Source organism: Grampus griseus, assembly GCF_964374135.1.
Source record: "Grampus griseus genome assembly, chromosome: 4".
NCBI classification, from domain to species: domain Eukaryota; kingdom Metazoa; phylum Chordata; class Mammalia; order Artiodactyla; family Delphinidae; genus Grampus; species Grampus griseus.
Genome location: NC_138997.1, coordinates 69,708,939 through 69,726,869, shown reverse-complemented (window position 1 = coordinate 69,726,869; position 17,931 = coordinate 69,708,939). Strand labels below are relative to the sequence as shown.

The 17,931-nt window shown below is 35.7% G+C and overlaps 1 protein-coding gene across 8 annotated transcripts in view; it reads right to left on the bottom strand.

Moving 5' to 3' along the window:
* CLOCK (clock circadian regulator) overlaps positions 1-17,931 on the bottom strand; it is a 135,253-nt gene that overhangs the window by 60,303 nt on the left and 57,019 nt on the right. For 6 of the 8 annotated variants that reach the window (XR_014296631.1, XM_082653015.1, XM_082653013.1 and 3 more), the window contains 4 exons: positions 8,606-8,697; positions 6,473-6,556; positions 2,969-3,058; positions 597-656 (listed from right to left, as the gene is read on the bottom strand). Coding sequence is in view for 7 of the 8 variants with exons in the window: in XM_082653015.1 (XP_082509141.1) it covers positions 597-656; positions 2,969-3,015 (107 nt within the window). In the remaining variant the exon portion in view is untranslated. The remainder of the gene's footprint in view (positions 1-596; positions 657-2,968; positions 3,059-6,472; positions 6,557-8,605; positions 8,698-17,931) is intronic. The other 2 variants (XM_082653012.1, XM_082653014.1) reach the window with 1 other exon arrangement.

The window sequence follows — 17,931 nt, the reverse complement described above, 5'->3', positions numbered from 1 at the left end:
TTGGAGAATGGAGGCATGTCAAAAGACACAGAAGCCCACCCAGAAAGACCTCCCAAAGGCCAAAGCTGGAACAAACTGAGCAACAGAATAACATAGCACTGAAGTATAACCTAAAGTACAAAATAAATCATGAGTCCATACAAAATATACATGAGTCCACAAGATATAAATAAATGGGAAAGAGATTTCTTTTTTTTACAGAAGAATTTCAAATATGTGTAGATATCCCTTCCTATGAGAGGTGAAGCTTAATTCCCCCATCCCTACTCTAAATAAATTATTTCCAAAGAATAGAGTGGGTTAACAGAAAAGAGTAACTACAATGGTAAATCTAGGCAAACCCTGCCTTAGTCGAGTGACGAAGGCTAACATCCCCAGTGATGTCATGTAAATATTATGTGCCATAATATGATGTGGTGAGAAGGGCACTTTTAGAGGATAATTTAATTTATAAACTACACACTGATACTCTAACCTCTTCCACCTTGCTAACATATCTAAGTTCTTAAGGCAGATAGATTTTGGAAATCACTGATTTACTATTACATTTATTTATTATTCATTTATTTACTATTTTATATCTGAAGTTGAACTACCTTTTTGCTTTGTCCTTGTCATCTTCTTCCACCAATCCATCAAAAATACTACCATCGTCTCTAAAAGAAAAAGAAAGTGGATAGAGAAAATAAGACAGCAGACTCACTAAGCAACAGCAATACTAAAACAACGTATGAATGAAATCAGTTACATCCTAGGATTTTTGTAGAGTTATGGATTGCATAAGTTCAAACTAAGTAACTACTAACCTGTTTTCTAACACATATAGACAAAGTTCAACTATGTTTTACATTTTAAAAAGTTTATTACAATAAACAAGAATTTAACTTTATCAGAGGTTAAATATCTTATTCCAAACTTTTAGTAACAAGTGAAAATCTATAGAAAGTCAGTATATTTGCCATTATACAAAATGATTCATTTGAAATTATTTTTAATTATAGTAGCACATTTAAAAAACATTTTCTGAGACATTTACTTTATAAAACACAAATCACTCAGAAACATCACAATATCTAGCATATTAACTTATACTGATATATTTTCACTCAGTACTGATTCATTTGACAAATATTCGTTAGCACTCATGTACCAGGCTCTGTTCTGGACATGGTTACAGAGCAGTTAATTAGACATACAGATCCCCACTCTCATATAGCTTATTTTCTAGTAGAAACAAATCAACATGAAAATGTATGAATTTTATTATTTTTTTTAAGGGGTGATGTTTTAATTACTAGGTGGTTACTTTAGTCTGAGTGGTTAGGGAAGGACTTGCTGAAGTGGGGACATTTGAGCCTGAGATCTAAGCGACAAGAAGGGGTTGGTTATGGGAAGACCAAGGGGAAGAGCATTCTAACAAATGAAACCAAGAGCACTGGTGGCTAACTCCTTAATCTAAGGGGCAACAGTAAATAGTTGCAAGTGATATGAGCTTTTACATGAACTCACTATTCACTTCTTTAACCACATCTTTCTGTGGCCTATAAAGTGCCTACGAGCCCCACAACTGAGACCATCTACAAATCTCGTATCATAGAGGTTCATGAGTAGACTTTTGGGGTTCCACGTATACAATGAAATTTATAAAAAACTCTGTATGTAAACGTACATTATTGAGAAGAGAGTCCATAACTTTCACGATATTCAGAGAGATAATGAACTCATATTAAAAACCACTGCTTTATGTCTGAACACCCAGATGTTGTCCCTACAGGTCATACTGTCTAGAATAGGAAGTGACCATCATTCAGAAGCATAATGCCAAAATCATATTTAATCTTTAGGAGTAGTGAAGAAACATCCTTTCTGAGGAAAAGACTACACATAGATTTCACCTGAAACTACGGCACAGCCCACATCCATGGCAGTGGCAGGCAGGCCTCCCTGAGGAAACTCCTTGCCCCTTAAGTCTTAAGCTCTGATAGAGTACATACCTTCACTATTTACCTCACAGAAAAGGGAGGAAAGCTGTCCCTAGATGTCAAAGTCACTTCTGTGCACAACTCTAGCTACAAAACTCTTAAAGAATCCCCTATGGAAGAATCACACATTACACTATAATAAAAGCACAGGAACTATAGGAACTTTAGTGTCAGACCAATACAGGTCATAACTCCACCTTATTACTTACTATGTGACTTTAAACAAGTTATTTAACCTCTCTGGCCTATAGACTCCTCATCTGTAAATTCTCATGGAATTATTGTGAAGTTAAATGAAGTAAGACATAAAAAGTGCTCTGTACATTAGCTGTCAAAGAGCAGGTATTTTTTAAAAACTGGTACTGTATTTCATCAAATTTAAGACACCATTGACTATAAGACTTACTATTTTATGTGCCACTATGAAAGAAAACAATGCCACCAATTAAACTATGATAAGCCAATTGTAAGATGAATCCCAATGTCAGACATGTTAAAATGTAAAAAAATAAAGTCTTTAAATCAAAGAAACAAGGAGGCCCATCCTTTTCCCAATAGTAATATTTAAAGATTATAATTTCAACTAATGAAATCCTAATTAGAGTCAACTCTCATGAGTCACAAATGCTAAGGTGCTTAAAGGGCTGAAGTTAGAACCAACAGATAAGGAGACAGATGATCCCACAAAGCGCCAAGCAAACATCTGCAATTGTCATAATTTATTTCAGAGCAGTTCTGACCAGATCGCTCAGAATTACAGTTCAAGATCCATTCAGAACACAAGCCACATGCTGTTGACTTTGGCTCTAGATAATATACCTTACTTACTATTACATGAAATTTGCTCGGTACAGAAGGTAAATGGAACAGTAATTATGGTTAAGCATAATACTCCTTTTATCAGTTTGATATAGACCATTACTCTAACAGTGAATTTTTTAAATAGCTTTATATAATTCAAAATAAACAAGTCTCTAAAAACATACCTGTCAACAAGTGAGCTCATTTTACTACAGCTTACGGTAAACAACATAACATATTACGTTTTCGTCTTGTAGTAGACATTTGTACTTCTCCTTGGGTGGAAAGAAAAATAAATGGTCATTAGTTTTCTAAAAAACTTATGTCTACAAACACAGTAATTTGAGAAATACTATGTTTTCATAGAGACTTCAAAATGTTTTTGTTTCTACTGAAGGCTATAACATTATTTTCAAGCAAATATACTTAGCTGAGGCACATTTGAGGCTTTTTTTCCTTTTAAAAAAAGGACTACAGGGGAACAAAAATTGAAGACCATAATTCATTTTCTTTCTATAACAAAATAGTGGAAATTAAAAAGCCACTCTTAATATTCAGTATATATATTAGACTACGTAGGCTACATATGTAAGCCTATGTAAGTAGGTTATAATAACACCAGCTAATGGGCAATAAACATTTGTTGAAAGCCTACTTTCTGTTAAACAGTATAGTTAGCTTTGGAAATAGAAGGATGAGAGACACCATCACTATAGGCAAAAATCTGCAATTAAAGAGGGAGATGGATAACTAAATAATTATAATAAAAGGGATGATGAAGGTATATTGGTGGGGGGGGCAGTCAGAGGAAATATTCTTGATGACAGTGAGTTTGTTAGGCAGTCTAGATTCTTGTTACTGAAAATGTGCTCCAGAGACCATCATCTGAGAGCTTGTTAAAATACAGAATCTTGATCCCAACTCTAGTCCCACTGAAGCAAAATCTACATTTTAACAAGGTCTTCATGTGATTTGTATGACCATTTAAGTTTGAGAAATAACAGACTAAAGGACAGGAAGAGGTAATAGCTGAAGGGATTCTAAGCCACAAGAAAAGTGATTTGCAAAGGCACAGGCATTTATGAGAGAGCGTCATATTTGAGAGAGTTTTCTCTTTAGAGAAAAATGTAGGCATATTACAACTGAAAGTTTTAATTACTAGAGCATAAAGTGAGAGACAACAGGAGTGGTAAAGGGGTGAAGGCAAGTCAAGCAGAGAAGAGCCTTATTATGAAGTTTCATACTCACACTGAAGGGATTAAAATTTACTGCTTTAAAACTCAGTCATAAGCCTAAAATTTATCTCTCTATATTCTATACAGTTTTGCTAAAGTATAAAGCAGGTTTTACCCATATAAGATACTTACATCTGATAGTCATGAGTTAAATATTGAATAACCACCTTAACTCTAATAAATATCCTAACAGTTTTGAGGCACAAGAATTATTTTTTAATTAAAGTTTAGAAAATAGTGTAAATTATTGTGTAACTCTAACTAAATGAGAGAATATTAAAGGACATGAGACTCTATAATACTCTATCATTGTTTTTAAATGTACATTCATGAAAGGAAGAGAGAATAACTCTGGATAAATGATGCTGGGTTGCCCATGTGGTTATGGCTGCAGAAGCAGAACTGTGAAGGGCTGAGAGTTCTTAAAAGATAATGAGTGAGGGGAGTCAGGAAAAATAAAAAGAACTAACTCCAGGATAAAATAGTGATTTTAAGTGTCTGGGTCAACATCAGCAGATGGAACAGAAAATTATAGAATTTTAGAGTTAGAAGAGACTTTAAAGATCACCTAAGTACAGCCCTCTGGTCTAACAGACATACTTAGTTAGCATCATGGTAATAACAGAGGTTGGTTCTATCACTAGAACAGAAAGAACAGTGCAAAGGTAACACAGCCAATTTGAGTGGATTAAAAAAAGAACAGTTTCAGTTTAAAGTTAAAAGACCAGATCTGAGCCTTATATGGCAGCAAGTATATGCTTGTTTAATTATCAGAAGGTAGAAATAGGGCAAACTAGAGGGAAAAAAGGACCCCAAGAATAAGAACTTATACTACACAGGAGAGGCCATGCTAACTATAAGGGAAGTGAATCCAAAACGCTTTAGAAGATAGACTGATGCTTTATTAAGCTACTTTACTATTGTTGGTTAACAATATTTTTCCAAACACTATCTGTTGCCCAGCTAACTGAACAACATAAAACTACATCTCTGATAGTTCAGTCCAAGATCTTTCCTCTACTTTTCCAGCCAACTGATAGGCATGCTATATTTAAGGGAAAGATAAAGGAAGAAGTGAAATAGGCCCAATTAAGTACTCTAAAGCAACTGTTAGGAGATTCCTCTTGACTTCTTTACATGGTGTTGAATTAACTTTAACAAGACAAAGTGGTAATGTGGGAGCAGCCAAAGGTCTTGTGTGGGGTCTATCCTAGGACTCACACTTTCAGCACAAAAAAGACTAGGCAGAGTCACACTTGCTCATGGCATGGATTCTAAGGAGTCATTTTTAGAAGGCATGCGATGTCCCTACTCACAGCAAGGAGATGGTCTAATACAGATTAAATATTATTAAAAGTCATTTTTCTTAAATATTGATATTAATAGACCACTATGGTATGAAATAATCTGTCTTTAAAAGGATCAGTTACAAATTAAATGATAAAGGATCAAGTTACTGCTAGGAATCAAATGCTCCTTTACTTAAGCAACTTGAGCTCAAAGTCATTCAATGATATGAATTCCCAGCTGAGTAAGCACCACATTACTATTTTATCACAGTGGAGGGCAGGATGGCGTTTTTTTTTTATAAACATCATTTTAAAAACAAGTTTTAAAACATTTATCACATGCGCAGGTATTAACTAACAAACCTTCTAAGCAATTCAAACTTTGCAGAATATGGAAGCAGGTATGTTTTAAATGCAGCATGCAACATTACACATAATTAACAGAAAATCTCAGTGCTTGGCACTCCATCTTTGGAAAAGAACTCTTACATACAACATAACACATTCTGCATTAAAAATAAATTATGCAGTATCAGTATCTTGTCCTCTGAGTCCCACCTGCTGTCACTTCTCAAAGCTTTCCATTTCTACATCACTAATTTCTCCCTCTATAACTGGAATATTCTGATCAACATCTTAGTATTTTACCTTAAAAAACAAACAAAACAGACAAAAACTTCCTCGACCCAGCAACCCCCTTCAGGAATGGCCCTCCTTTTCTGCTCCCTTTCACAGAAAAACCACTTGTCAGAGTTGTGTACAGTTGGTGTTTCAACATCTTTAATTCATTCCGCTCTCTCATTTTAAAACTTAAGTGTTTATTTTCACAAATGTATACTTGTTCAGAGTTTAAAGTATCCAGTTTTACAAGACTTTTTAAAAAATCAGAAGTCTTCTGATCCACATTTCCTACTTTCAACCACTTTCATCTCTTTAACTGTTTCCCTTGGTAGTTAACTCCCTATCTCTAATAACTTTTACTTTATTACTTCTTGATTCTATTTTAGGTAGGATGCCTATACACTCCCAATTTATTTGAGCTGTCCCCAATGTAATTATTAAAAGTGCTTGCTTTTGCTCTCTAAAGTGTCTTTTTTTTTAAGCCATCATCTACCGAATTCCACTATAAAAAATAATAATTTAGCTTTGACTCCCCCATCCTTACCTCATATACACGCACGCTTGCCCAAATTTCCAATACCGTGATTTTGGCTAGGTGGTTATATCCAGAGTTAACATTATTATGACTCTGTAAATACAATTCACAGTTAAGCCATATGGTATACTACAATTTGTTTTTTGGAATAGTTTTCCCTAGAGTTAATCATTGTTTTGTTTTGTTATTTACCTGGTTTTCTGAATACTTATCTACAATTCAGCCCTAAACTCTTGTCTAAATCTACTCTTAATATCTTCAAATACATTACAGATTCTACCAATTTAATCTTTTGCAGCTATTTCTCCTGGCACCTTCTGACCTACTCCTACTGGGAATGGATAACTATAATTGGTGACCAGCTGTAATCTTGGGATCACTCTTCACTATCATCTTGGTGATTTCCTGCGTCTCTACGTAAGTTGCATTCCCTGTTTCTTCCTACGGCTTCATTTTTTTTAGTTTACTTCTTTATTTTTGTTGAGTACCTCCTACATTAACTGCCCAAGAAAGGAAACATGGCAGATAAATTTTTTTGAGACATCACAAATCTAAAACTAACATTGGTCTATCCTTAATTAACAGTCTAGCTAGATTCTGAATACTGAGTTGGAAATCATTTTTCCCTCAGAATTATGAAGGAAAATCATTTTTCCCTTCTATCTTCAGTGGAGACGCCCTTCTCCACTGTCTTCTAGTTTCCAGTGTGGGATCAAGAAGTCCAAAGCCGGGCTTCCCTGGTGGCGCAGTGGTTGAGAGTCCACCTGCCAATGCGGGGGACACGGGTTCGTGCCCCGGTCCGGGAGGATCCCACATGCTGCGGAGCGGCTGGGCTCGTGAGCCATGGCCGCTGAGCCTGTGCGTCCGGAGCCTGTGCTCCGCAACGGGAGAGGCTGCAATAGTGAGAGGCCCGCGTACCACAAAAAAAAAAAGAAGAAGAAAGAAGTCCAAAGCCATTCTGATTACTGATCCCTTATATGTGACCTATTATTTTTCTTATTCTGGAAGCTCTTCCTTTATCTCTCTTTTAAATATAGCATGTCTATCAACTGGCTGGAAAAGTAGAGAAAAGATCTTGGACTAAATTATCAGAGATGTAGTTTTATGTTTAACAAAATTTAACAGGTATATGCCCTATTTTGGACTAATTTTCATATCTGCATTGGTCACTCTGTGGGCTCTTTCGACCTGTAAATGTGTGTCCTCTAATTTCTGGAGAGTTTTGCTGAATCATTCACTATTCTGTATTTCTCCCCTCTAGTCCCTCTATTCTCTTTCTAGAGCTCCTATTTTTTTTAACATTGGAGATCCTGGACAGTTTCCCCAATTTTCTTATCTTTTCTCTCCCATTTTCTCTTTGCTTTACTTTCAACATCAGTATCATTTTTTAGCCGTTCCATTGAGTTTTCCATTTCTTATTTCATTTCTTATTTTTTTCTCTCTCATGTTCATGGATTTAGCATCTCTTCTTATTTCTCAAACTATTAAATGACAGTTTTGTGTTTATTTCCATTTTTACCTGCCTGTCTGGTCTCCATTTCCCCTAACTTGGTATTTTCTATTTTGGTTTGGTCTTTGACTCTCACAAAAGAGGCTTTCCTAAAATGTCCAGTGATCTTTGGCTACAGCTCATATTTAAGGATGGGATCTGTGAACTTTATTTTAAGGATATCAGGTTGGGACATTTCACTGAGGAAATTCTTTTTTTTTTTTTTTCTTATAAATTTATTTATTTGTTTTTGGCTGTGTTGAGTCTTCGTTGCTGTGCGCGGGTTTTCTCTAGTTGAGGTAAGCGGGGGCTACTCTTCGTTGCAGTGTGGCTTCTCTTGTTGTGGAGCACGGGCTCTAGGCGCACAGGCTTCAGTAGTTGTGGCTCTCGGGGTCTAGATCGCAGGCTCAGTAGTTGTGGCACACGGGCTTAGCTGCTCCGCGGCATGTGGGATCTTCCCGGAGCAGGGCTCGAACCCGTGTCCCCTGCCTTGGCAGGAGGATTCTTAACCACTGTGCCACCGGGGAAGTCCTCATTGAGGAAATTCTTAATGTCAGTATCTTCAAATCTTTTCTCTTAGGTTGGTTGTAATTCCCATTTTCCTGGGCAAGTGTCATTTCAAAGTACATTCCAAGATACAACCCTTTCATTACCTTTTGTATTTTGGGGATCTTTTGAACTGATTCTTCAGAAAACTGTAAGTTCAATGTATTCTTCTGTATGGCTGACCATCAGTCTCAGAATTCTGTTTAAACCAGAAAAAAATGTGTTAGATTTACTCAACTTATATGGACATTTATCATGAAGAAGGTTTCAAAATAATTTTGAAACATAACAAAATTTATAACTTTGTCACAAAAATATATTGGGTTTGCCAAAATGTTTGTTTGGGTTTTCCTGTAATATCTTATGGAAAAACCCAAATGAACTTTTTGGCCAAACTAATATATAACAAATGCTAAACTCTATAAATTGTCTCTAAAAGAAAATAACTTAAAAATAAAAAAAACTACAACAATTACTTTTAATTCTACTATAGAAGTTAAAAGACAAAAGTATAAAAATAAGTATAGCTATGAAAATATGTTAATGAATACACACATATGTGTTAATGAATACTCATATATAATGAATATAAAAAGATGCAATTTGTGACGGAGATAAAGTGTGGTGGGGGAGAGAAGTAAAAGAGTAGAGTTTTTGAAGTTAAATTGTTATCAGCTTAAAATAGATGTTAAATCTATAAGATGTTTTATGTAGACCCATGGTAAGCACAAAGAAAACATCTATACAGGATACACAAAAGGAAATGAGAAAAGAATCAAAGCATGTCACTAAAAGAAAACAATGAAACACAAGGAAGACAAGACAGGAAAAAAGTGACAAAAAGCTACAAGACAGACCAAAACAATGAACAAAATAACAATAAGTCCTTCCCCGTCAGTAATTACTTTAAATGCAAATGAATTAAAGTTGCCAGTCAAAAGACAAAGTAGGTAAACGGATAAAAAAACAAGATCCAACTACATGCTATCTACAAAACTCACTTTAGATTTAAGGACACACAGAGACTAAAAGACTGGAAAAAGATATTCCATGCAAATGGTAACCAAGAAAGCACAAATGGCCATACTTACATCAGACAAAATAGACTTTAAGTAAAAAACTGTCACAAGAGACAAAAAGAACATTATACAATAAAACGGTCAAATTTATCAGGAAGATATAACAATTATAGATATATATACACCCAACATCAAAGCACCCAAATATTTGTAGCAAAGATTGACAGAACTGAACTGAGGAACAGACAACAACACAGTAATAGTAGGAAATTTCAATACCCCAGTTTCAATAATGGACAGAACCCTAGACAGAGAAGGTCAATAAGAAAACGGATGGCTTGAACAACACTAAAGACCAATGGACTTAACAGAACATTCCACCCAACAGGAGCAGAATACACATTTTCCTTAAATGCACAGGGGACATTCACCAGGATGGATCACATCAGGGAGCAAAACAAGTCTTAACAAATTTAAGAAGATTGAAATGCTTTATCAAATATCTTTTCTGACCACAATGGAATAAAACTAGAAATCAGTAGTATAAGGTAAACTGGAAAATTCAAAACATGTAGAAATTAAACACATTCTTGAACAATCAATGGGTCAAAGAAGAAATCAAAATGGAAATTAGAAAGTATTTTGAGACAAAAGCACAAAACATCAAAACTTATGGGATGCAGCAAAAGCATCATTAAGAGGGAAGTTTAGAGTGGTAAATACTACATTAGAAAAGAAGAAAGATGTCAAATATAAAGAACCTAACTTTATACCTCAAGGAACCAGAAAAAGCCCAAAGTTAGCAGAAGGAAGGAAATAATAAAGATTAAAGCAGAAACAAAATAGAGCATAAATAAAACAACAGAAAAAAAGTGTTTTTAGCAAAGAACAACAAAAAGAGGAAACATTACAACTGATACCAAGTAATACAAAGGATCATAATAAACTATCATGAACAATTAAATGCCAATAAACTGGATAATCTAGAGGAAACAGATAAATTCCTAGAAATATAGAACCTATCGAGACTGAATCATGAAGAAATAGAAAATCTTAGCATACCTATAACTAATAAGAAAATTGAATCAGTAATCAAAAACCTCCCAACAAAGAAAAGCCAGGACCAAACATTCACTGAAGAATTATACCAAACATGTAAAGAAGAATTAATTAGCACCAATCTTGCTCAAACCCCTCCCAAAAATTGAAGGGAAAGGAACACCTCCAAGCTTATTTTATGAAGCCAACATTACCTTGACACCAAAGCCAGACAGACTCCACAAGGAAAAACTACAATATCCCTGATAAATATATATGCAAAAATTCTCAACAAAATATTAACAAACCAAATTTAATAGCATATTAAAAGGATCATACACCATGACCAAGTGGGATTTATCCTTGGGGTACAAGGACGGTTCTACATACAAAAATCAGTTAATGTGACACACCACATTAAGGAACAAAGTATTAAAATCACACGATCGTATCAATTAATGCAGAAAAAGCATCTGACATAATTCAATACCTTTTCATGGTAAAAACACTAAATAAACAAGAGATAGATAGCAACTTTCTCAAGATAATAAAAGCCATATATGAAAAGCTCCACAGCTAACATCATGCTCAACAGTGAAAAATTGAAAGCTTTTCCTCTAAGATTAGAGGAACAAGGCAGGGATGGCCACTCTTGCTACTTGTATTCAACACAGTACTATCTAGAACAATTAAGCAAGAAGTGAAAGAAATCAAAATTGGAAAGTTTGAAGTAAAATTATCTCTCTTCGCAGATGACATGATCTTATATGTAGAAAGCCCTAAAGAGTCTAGCAAAAAAAAACTGTTAGAGCTAATCAACATCAAATAGCAGGACACAGGGGGCTTCCCTGGTGGCGCAGTGGTTGAGAGTCCGCCTGCCGATGCAGGGGACACGGGTTCGTGCCCCGGTCTGGGAAGATCCCACATGCCGCGGAGCGCCTGGGCCCGTGAGCCATGGCCGCTGAGCCTGCGCGTCCAGAGCCTGTGCTCCGCAACGGGAGAGGCCACAACAGTGAGAGGCCTGCGTACCGCAAAAAAAAAAAAAAAAAAAAAAAAAAAAATAGCAGGACACAAAATAAATATACAAAAATCAGTTGCATTTCTGTATACACTAACAACAAACAATCTGAAAAGGAAATTAAGAAAACAATGTCATCTATAAGAGCATCAAAAGGATAAAACACTCAGGAATAAATTTAATCAAAAAGTAAAATTTCTGGTGTGGAAAGAACTTCAGGAACTTGTCAGTTTCGGATAGAAATGTTTTCACTAACAAGGAAAATCAGGAATTGCTGTATTCTTACTATTTCTCATTGTAGAACTGAGATATCACTATAACATTCTCATTCTTAACATTCTTCTAAATCATGAGCTCCTTCGAAGCAGGAGTGAAGCTTCACTTATTCGTCTATTATTAGGACCTGTCAGAATATTTGACAACTACTAAAAACTCAATAATCATTGTGAATAACTGAATTAACCAAGACCAACCCAACCTTGCCACACCAAAGTTAATGCAAAACTTTACCCTCATACTTTGCTTGACCCATCCAATGTCCATTCTAGAATTTTTTTAAAACACCAAGAATCTGCTGTATATATAATATGACAGCAAGAAGGAGGGATATTTTTGATAGCAAAAAAAAAGAGGGGGTATTTTTGAGGGATTTTTTTTGATGGCAACAAGAAAAAAATCCCTGGAGATTACGGAATCAAATAAAAGTAAGAGGTCTGAGTCAAAAACACCGGAGCAATAGAACTTAATTCCTAAAATGTGCATGAAGCAAAATTCAGAAGCATATCCTACTGCCCTACTTGGTTTTAAGTACTTTGGGATCGAGTTACTCGTCAGAATTAAAGCACCTAACAAATCCAGCATGCTGGAGGAGGAAGTATAGAAGTTAAGACCATGAGTTTACAGCCAGAAAAGCATGGATGAAAATCTTTGGACAATTTACTTAGTTATCCTAAGCCTCAGATTTCTTACCTAAGGCAACTGTTGTGAAGACTAAAGGATAATAATACATAGGGACACCAATTATTAACCAAATAAACACAAATGGAAACTCCCCCTTTAAAGCCAAAATAAAAGGCTTAAATATTTGCAGCACTTCAAAAGGTTAACATTTTTACCATATAAGGGTCTCTAAAAGTTATCTGAAAAAAGGTTAAAACCCAGCTAAAAACAAACAAACAAACAACAAAGAGTATAACTAAACGAGAAGCCACGAAGAAAACAAATGGCTAATAAATGTAAAAATTATTCCTGGCTAGAAATCAAAGAAACTTAAGTAAAAACATATTATAGTTAAATATTAGTGATTCCTTCATATATTTATCATATATTTATCATTCAGCAAATATTTACTGAGTACCAATACAAGTAAGTGTCCGATACGACGCTGACTGTAGTTTGGAAACGGTGAAATAGACACAGCCACTACATTTGAGGCACTTCCCAGAGAACCCACAAAGTGCTCTCTGAACACACTGGGAGTGACAAAGAAGTTAAAGAAGCCTCCTGGAGAACTGATACGTAAGCTGAGATCTCAAGAATAAAATAACATTTCACCAGGCAAAGAGATAGAGAAATTTGATCTATGCCAAAAGAACAGTATATGCAAAGGTCTGGAGACATGAGAAGGAACTGTGATTTTAGAATACTACAAGTAGTTTCGTATGATTAGGGCAAAAACCTAAGGACAGGGGGTAACAGAGGTTGTTGTAAGAGATGATAATGGTGAGGTGAGCAGATCGTGAAAGGTCACATGAAGGTAACTCCCAACACCTCCGCCCCCTCAACAAAGACATTGAAAGGTTTTAAGCAGGAAAGTGACATTAATAGACATTTGTTCTTTTGAACCATCATACTGGCTACAACACAGAGAATGGAATGGAAGTAGGCTCGACTAGAATTAGAGAGACTAGTAGAAGCAGAGCACTATAATAGTTCAGGTAAAATAATACAGAAGCAGAAATTATAAAAAGAAATATAGGAATTTTAATAGATCCTGAGATGACTAGACAGAATCTGGTGACTGATTAACAGAAGCTGGGGGCAGGAAGCAGTCAAGAGTATCACTCAAATTTTGGCTTGGACACATCTGTGGGTTGACAGGTAACACAGGAGGAGTAAGTTGGAGGGTAGTGTGAGGGAAAGATGTTGAAAGCAGTGGCTAACATTTATTGAACATTTACTACGTATTGGGCATTCTTTAAAGTCTTCTCTCATTTAAGACTCAACAATCATATGAGGTAGGCTCTATTATTATCTCCATTTTACAGATGAGGAAACTGAAACACAAAGAGAACAGGTAAGCTGGCCAAGATCAGCAGTAAAGCTAAGATAGGAACCCTGACAGTTTAGCCTGAGCTATGCTCTTAATCACTATGTAACAAATACCTCACAAACACTTTTAATGATGGATTCAGTTTCAGACATGTTATGTTTAAGATATCTATGGGACATACAAGAGGAAAAATGTCCAGCAGGCAGTTGGAAATGTGGGTTTGGCATTCAGGAAAGAACTGGGTAAAGATGTAAAGTGGGAGCCATCGACGTAAATAGGTAAATTAAAGATAATGATTAGATGGGCTTCTCTAGGAAAAACATATAAAATTAGGGAAAAAATGGCTAAGACTGAAACCTGATGAAAAATTAATATTTTACAGACAGGCAGAAGAGTAGCTAGTAAAATGGGGAGGCGGCAGAGCAACAATGTAAAGAAATGGCTCTAGAAACATTTCCTGGGTGTGAATTATGGATCAGCCCCTTTATTAGCTGTGAGTCTGAGACTAGTCACTAAATCTCTGTGCATCAGTTTTTTCATTTCTAAAATGGAGATAATAGTAGTACCTACCACATACAGTTCTTTTGAGGATTAACTATGTTACACGTTTGGACAGTATATAGAAAACAGCAAATGCTCAATAAATTTTAAGTATGATTAGTGTTAATAATAGTATCAACTAGATGGAAAAGGACCAAAGATATAGAAGAAAGCCAGGAAGGATTATTTGTCAGTAAAATTAAAGGAAAAGAGTGCTTTAAGAAGTTGACAATGCCAACATTGCACTGTGGAGAAGAAAGTGACTCTAAAGTGTCTATTACATTTAATAACAGTTTGATAAGTTTGGTGATGGAGATATGAAATAGACACTGAACAATGCTTTAAGAGAGTAAATTAGGACTCCCTTTCTTAAAAAAAGTTTGATGAGAAGTGTCAATAATTCAAGCACTTACGTCCTTTGACCTAGTAATTTCATTTTGAAAAAAAAGGAAATAATCAGAGATGTAACCAAAGTTTTATATTCATTGCACTATTATTTAAAATAGTAAAGCTTGGAAGATTTAAACATCCAACAGCAGTTAACAGTGGCATTAAAATGTATCAAACATAAATCCAAATATGTTTAAGTACCAACTGTTGTTATTCCTGAGTAATTTGCTTATGGATTTTTTCCATTTTTAGTTTTTCTTTAGCACTTTCTAAAATTTTTCCAAGAACATGTATTATTTTATAATCAGAAAAACTTAACTTCTGCCTTTTGAATGTTTTCTTTTAATTGTCCAATACTAGAGTCCTGGCTACCATAAGAACATAAGATACATGTTATCCATTCCAGAGAACAAAACATGAGTTACAAAGTAACACATTACTATTAAAAAACATGAGTAACAGAGACTATTTTCCTATGCACTGTTCATGTAACTTAAAGAAAAAAACTTTAAATTTCATCTAATTATTGATAATTTTTAAATTATTCATTAAAAAGGTTTAACTCAAAGAACCTGGGCTTAAAAAATGGAAACCACAATAAACCCTTTTCTAACCTAATAACCTATTGACCCACTGACCTACTTTGGAATTTAGGTTAGTTCAATCTGATATCACAGATCTTTCTGGGACGGATGGATCTATTAACATTAATTAAAAGTAGTGCTGAAATTTAATTGACTGGCATAATACAAAACCCAACAATCCTTAACTATATTTATCACCATTTATGAAAAATTCAAACTTGCTTCTGCAGATTACTGTTTGTATTATAGCTAAAAAGGTAAGTATTTCTAAGAGAACAATTTTAACTTGTAAAAAAAGACTGAAATACTTCTAAAATTAATTATTTAATGTATGAGTAAAGATGAAATGTAACAGTTCTCAATTTATTCAATACTGAATGGGAACATTAGTCCACCTCTATATAAAATATTAGCAAGATGAAAAACATTCTTGACTCTACAGCAGTTTCTAAGACCAACTTAAATTTAAAATTGACAGTAAGAACAAGAAACACACCTCACACCAAAGTCTCATGAACCAGACCTCTTAGAACCAAAGAAGATGCTTGCTCAATACAAACATCAAATGCTACCAAAATTCTAGACTGTCAGATGTCTAGACGTGAGGTATTTTTGAAGCCTCATTAAGTAAACAAAAACTGAAAAATTAATACAGCTCTCTTAGTGGCACACAAGACTACTGCAATTATTCAAATTCAAATAATGTCTGAGCTCCCTCTTCATGTGATGGACTGATCTGGTCCACAGAATACATGAGCACCTTAACCCTTTTTTGAGATGAGACTGAGGCCTGAGACTGTCCCCAGCCTCAAATGAGCCCCATAAAAGATCTAAAGCTGCAGGAAGAGCCCAAGCTTGAGTCTCAATGTGAACTACACACTGAACCATGTACTGTAACCCTGAACCTATACCACCCTGCACCAGGCCTCACACTAGTATCCACAGGAAGACGGGACCCTGTGGTAGGCAGAATAAAGGCCCCACTAAATGGGCCACGCCCTAATCCCTGAAACCTGTGAATATGTTTCAAAAAAGGACTATGCAGGTGCGATCAAGGTTAAAGATTTTGAGATGAGTAGTTTATGCTCGATTATCTGGGTGGTCCAATGAAATCACATGAGTCTTTAAAAGCAGAAGACCTTTCCTGGCTGTGGTCAGAGAGCTGTGAGACAGAAAAGTCAGAAGGATGCAGTGTTGCTGGTTTTGATGGTGAAAGAAGAGCCACAAGCCAAGGAATAGGGGCAGCTTCTAGAAGCTTGAAAACACAAGGAAACATTCTCCTCTGAAGCTTCCAGAAAGGAATGCAGCCCTACTGACGCCTTGCTTTTAGCCCAATGAGACCCTTGTGGAACTTCTAAGCTGCAGAAGAGTAAGATAATAAATTTGTACTGTTTTAAGCCATTAAGTTTGTGGTAGTTTCTAAGTTTCTTGTTCTATGACAACAGAAATTTAATACAGGTCTAAAATCTCTGGCTGCTCTTGATAAATCTGCCTTTCCCAAACCCTCTCTCCCTCCATATTTACAATAATCTACCTAGGAAACCACCAGGACTAATCCTGTTATGCCCTACTTTCCTTTTATTTCAGTCACCAAGAGAGGTCCAAGACTCTCAGGTCACCCCCCATCACCTAGACTCTTGTCCCTATATACTCTGTATATCCCCACATTGACCCCTTTCCCCTTTCTTTCCCAATTTCCAAAATCCTTTCATTGTGTCCTCTGGAACTCACAGTATACCATTAGCAAAATATCCTACTTCCTCAATATTGCTGTTGTACACTCGCTTCACGTTTCCTGCACCAACAGATCTCTTGCTCTCCTCCAGGAGTTCTGCTCTATCTCCAGGCCTTTCAAGTGATAGCTGTTCTTCTCTCCCATGTCTCATATGTCAAGGCCCTGGTGTGAGGGCCTCATTGTCATTTCTGAATTATTCTTTCTCTCCCTCCCTAAATCCCCCAGCTTTGAATCTCATGCCCCCAGACTATATCAGTTATTTCCATTTGCTTGTTGTAAGCATTCATAACTCCCCAGAATAAGCCCTCTTTCTCTGAGGGCTGTCTCTCTCCAATACCTCTTTTGTAGTTGTTTTTGATTTTGATATCTACATAAATGATCCTCCCAACATCTTGGCCAGTCAATTCCCTGACCTCCTCTCCTCCAACAATCCTGCACTTACCTCCCACTCATTCCCCTGGAGTTACTCTAGAATTCACCATTAGCAATAATCACACGCCCCCCCTCCATATTTTCAATTTCAAGCACTTTATCCCTCTGAATCTCACACAAGGTCTAGGATAGCATGTGATCTGCTTGATTCAAACCCATCAAAAAAAAACAAAAAACCACAAGCATTTTTTTCTAACTGGCCATATAGCTCTAATTTATTTATTTATGTCTATGTCTTTTTTTTTTTTTAACCTGTCCTAGCCTCCTAATCGTTGCTAAGTACTTACAGTTTCTCATCCCATAAAAGGTACAAGGAGCAAGGCAAGTTTATCTGAGATGGTCAGGGGACATCAGAGATAGTAACAGTCTCTGTTGGTCAGGTTGAGATAGTAACAGTCTCTGTTG